This window comes from Misgurnus anguillicaudatus, chromosome 8 (genome assembly GCF_027580225.2).
Source record: "Misgurnus anguillicaudatus chromosome 8, ASM2758022v2, whole genome shotgun sequence".
Classification (NCBI taxonomy): domain Eukaryota; kingdom Metazoa; phylum Chordata; class Actinopteri; order Cypriniformes; family Cobitidae; genus Misgurnus; species Misgurnus anguillicaudatus.
The window spans coordinates 23,461,995-23,465,872 of NC_073344.2; the positions used below are offsets into that span (position 1 = coordinate 23,461,995).

Below are 3,878 nucleotides of genomic sequence, written 5' to 3' on the forward strand. Positions count from 1 at the left end.
ATTCACAACGTGCTGTACAAAGATTAAAAGTGCATGCATTGAAAAAAGATAGGTATAAATTCATCTAAGTTGAGGTAAGAACATAGTAAAATATTGAAAAACGGTGATGTTTTCCTTTAAGTACACAGTCATAATATCATATTACATGTCAATCAAAACAATTCAACTATTATTTTTACTATTCATAATTCAGATTTTTCATCAATAATTTGGATAATGTGTGCTATGATTGACTTTTTAACCATTGTTTAAAATGAATCTGTTCAAATTAGGGTTGCATAATGATGAATCTACTGCAGAATAAAGGTTTTTGTTTACATCATATGTTTGTGTGAACTGTGAATAATAATTGTGTGTGTATGAATAAAAAGGTACGCATGCATGTATAATTTTAAGAACAAATTATGTATTTATATATTATGTATTTATATATAATATAAATTGTGTATACATTTTTTTAATATTTATGTACATGTAAACATTTCTTAAATATACATGCAAGTGTGTATTTATTTATACTAATTTACTTTTCACAGCACACATACATACGAAGTAAAAAAACCTTTATTCTGCAGTAGATTAATCGTTATGCAACCCTAGTTCAAATAAACCTTCATTAGTTTGCGAATCAAACTTTTTGTAAAGGCTATTTACTGTGTTGTTTGCCACAACACTGTCGTCGTCTTGCTAGAGAAATCTAAAATCCCTCCATACCTCTTACTTTTTATGTGAAGGTGGCATTAATGTCGATGAAGCACCTAAAACTGCCATTTTAAGGACTAAACGAAAGAATGACAGGCTCACCTCTCGCTCCTTGGTAACATCGTGCAAGGCAAAAAAAAGAGGGTGACATCTAGTGAAGACGACTAGTAATTTGATTAATGTTAATCCTACGTTCAATGTTTGCACAAAAAATACGGTAGGAATACAATCGATTTCAGAATCGATTCTGAATTGACCATGTTTTAAAAAACGATTAATCGACAAATCGATTTCTTTGCCCAGCCCTAGTTTTCAGTCATCTGTACTTTTGCTTTTAAAGAATAATGCTCAATTCCCAGATTTAAATAAAATAATTTAATTTTTAGAATTATTCAAAATTAAAGAATAACTACCCGGTATATGTAACGACACACAAATGAGTCTGATGCAGGAGTAGTTTTGAAACTTTATTGTACAGATAACATGGAAAATCACTGTGGCTGCTGTCCTCTGCCACGGCCAAAACCACCTCTCTGAAAAACAGTAGAGCACTTTTTTAGTTTTCCTTCAGCAGTGAATTAAACTAGTCTCAGTAATCCTGTTAAAAATCATGCACTGAAAATGACGGCCTATAATCTGCAAACATTTAAACAGCAGTACTTACAAACTGGAATTCTGTGGCAGCACCGGCACCAGCCTCGGCCTTCTTATCTGCGCCGGGTGGAGAAACAAACATGCACAAAGAATTAAAAAACGCATACAAAACAACACATTGTCTTTGTTTTAATAAGTTAAAATATGAAAATCCAAATACACTTAGCCATTTATACCTACAACTGAAGATTAACCATTGCATTTCCATCCACTAACTGATGCTAAAGCAAACTTTGTAAAGCCTATAGCGGATTTGTCCACATCAGTCAATGATATAAAAGCACAGCTTGTATTTATTCGGTGTGTTAACAGCTACACAAATCCCTCCGCTTAAAAATATGCTGATGTCAGTGGCCAGGCAGTATGCATTGTACACTTACGTGGAGCTCCAGACCGCCTGTATGCGTCTCTGTCTCCCTCTCCACGGGCCAGGCGGGCCGGTCTCTCTCCCTCAAGACCTGGAAAACAACACCCTTGCTTTGAAACATTTAAATGCTTATCTTTGAGTAAACTGTACTTACTCCATTGGCATTTGAACAGTATACAATTCAATAAAGATATTTTTGACATCATACCCTTGGGGCGGGGCCTGGCGGTCTCTGGGCGGGTCTGACGGCGGAGGGTGGCGGGCACAATCTCTGGGGGCAGGTGCAGGAAATCCCTCAGGTACTGAATTCCCTCGTTGGTCAGGTACCAGTAGAAGTGGCGCCAAGCAAACTGCTCTTTGACGTACCCACATGACTTCAAAGACTTTAGGTAAAAAAACATGTTTTAAGGTAAAATCTAGTTTTGTCAGAAGCAGTCCATATGTAGAGTATCACGCTCAAAACATTTCAGATGAATTACAATTTCACTTTAGAACTACAGTTCATATATTGTGTTACTGTAGCTGAATTGGTGGACCATTACATTATTAAAGGTCAGGTTTAGATAAAAGCAATGGCTAAAAATGCATAAATGTCATTTGATTATTTGGAAAATGCAGTACCACTTCTATACATATACAATACATAGTAAGGGATGGTTTCCCAGACTAAAATGCATGTTTGAGATGCCTTAATATAAAAACATCTTGCACTAAACATATCCTAAAATACATCAGTGTTTTGTGTCAAGATGCACACCAGTACTGGTTTTTGCAAGATGTGTTTATAAAAACGACTTAAATGCCCCAATATAATTAAGGAAACTTAAATTTATTAAAATCTTAAACTTGTAAGGTTAAATGACAATCCTTTGTGCACTTTTATTTAATAGAATACAGTGTTTTTGACAATTTCATCAGATTTTCTCACCTGCATGGCCTTCATGACGTGAAGGTTGGGTACATTTTTATCAGCAAGCTCTGGGTGTTTTGGAAGATGCACATCTTTTTTGGCCACCATGACGCCCTCTTTAAAGAGGAGCTCATAGATAGCAATACGATTCTTCTTGGGCATCAACATCTATAAACAAAAAGATCCAATAATGAGTATGCTTTCAAAGCGAGTGGAAATTAATTTAAAGCTAAACAATTCTGTACTTTTACTATTATGCAAAAGCATACATTTATTACACATGGCATTTGATTTATACAGGTAAAATGTGACTTCTATACCATGAGATGTATGGGCATTTCCATAATGACACTATAATGTACTATTCCTCTCATTTCCTTATTGCATATGATAAAAATGCCACAGTATTGTCATCTAACACCATCAGTCAAAATGTATTTCATTACTAAGTAGCACATATAAAAACAGTAAACAACTACAATAACCTACATAACATTAAATGCACATTGTGATTAGTAGAGAAAACTGCTCAGATTCACTGGGGCTTTTAGCATCTAGCAACTTGCGTGATACTAAAGTTAACTGTGCGCTTCACACTGCTCTCACAGTTCACACAAAACATTAATTTTATTAACGTTTGAGTGTTTTTGAAATAACTTCATAACGACTGGTTTCATGACATCTCGTATTCACGTTGCTTGCCAGCTCGCTTATGTACCGGGGAACTACCACAGCTTACAGAGACCTAGCCATCCTACCCTAAATTAATGTTTCAAACTGTCATTATTACCTCAAGACTAGCAGATATTTATTATAATAAATGTCTTCTAATGAAATACACTCAAAGAAACTATTTATATAATAAGATGTAAAAGATTTTAAACGGATTTTCGGCTCTTGTTTCGGCCTACCTTTACTCTTGTTGAGAGACCGGAGCCGGAAAGAACGTCATGCGCTGCACTTCCGGTATTCTTCCTCAGCGCTTTTTCAAAGCCACTGGCGAAGCTCGTCCCGCCATCTACCGGCATGGAGATGTTATTGATAAAATTATTATTTTTTTGTTTAAAACATTTTTTTTAAGTTTAATGATTTTTATTAATTAATTAATGTATCTATTAAACACTCCAATATAATAGCGGTAATATATTAAAAATATGTATAAATGTGAAAGAACATCAAGTGTGTGCATACTGCAAATAACAAAGATATTAAGCTATTAATTAACTATTATTATTTAAGAATAAT

At 34.6% G+C, this 3,878-nt stretch overlaps 1 protein-coding gene across 1 annotated transcript; it reads right to left on the reverse strand.

Annotated features, from left to right (window-relative positions):
• Positions 1–1,156: 1,156 nt before the first annotated feature.
• Positions 1,157–3,656, reverse strand: rps10 (ribosomal protein S10). The gene is made up of 6 exons (XM_055212833.2): positions 3,545–3,656; positions 2,652–2,801; positions 1,932–2,106; positions 1,737–1,814; positions 1,367–1,422; positions 1,157–1,235 (listed from the first exon to the last, which is right to left on the reverse strand). Exons 2-6 carry the CDS (start codon positions 2,799–2,801, stop codon positions 1,194–1,196), a joined length of 501 nt encoding a protein of 166 aa, XP_055068808.1. The 5' UTR covers positions 3,545–3,656; the 3' UTR covers positions 1,157–1,193.
• Between the last annotated feature and the right edge of the window lie 222 nt (positions 3,657–3,878).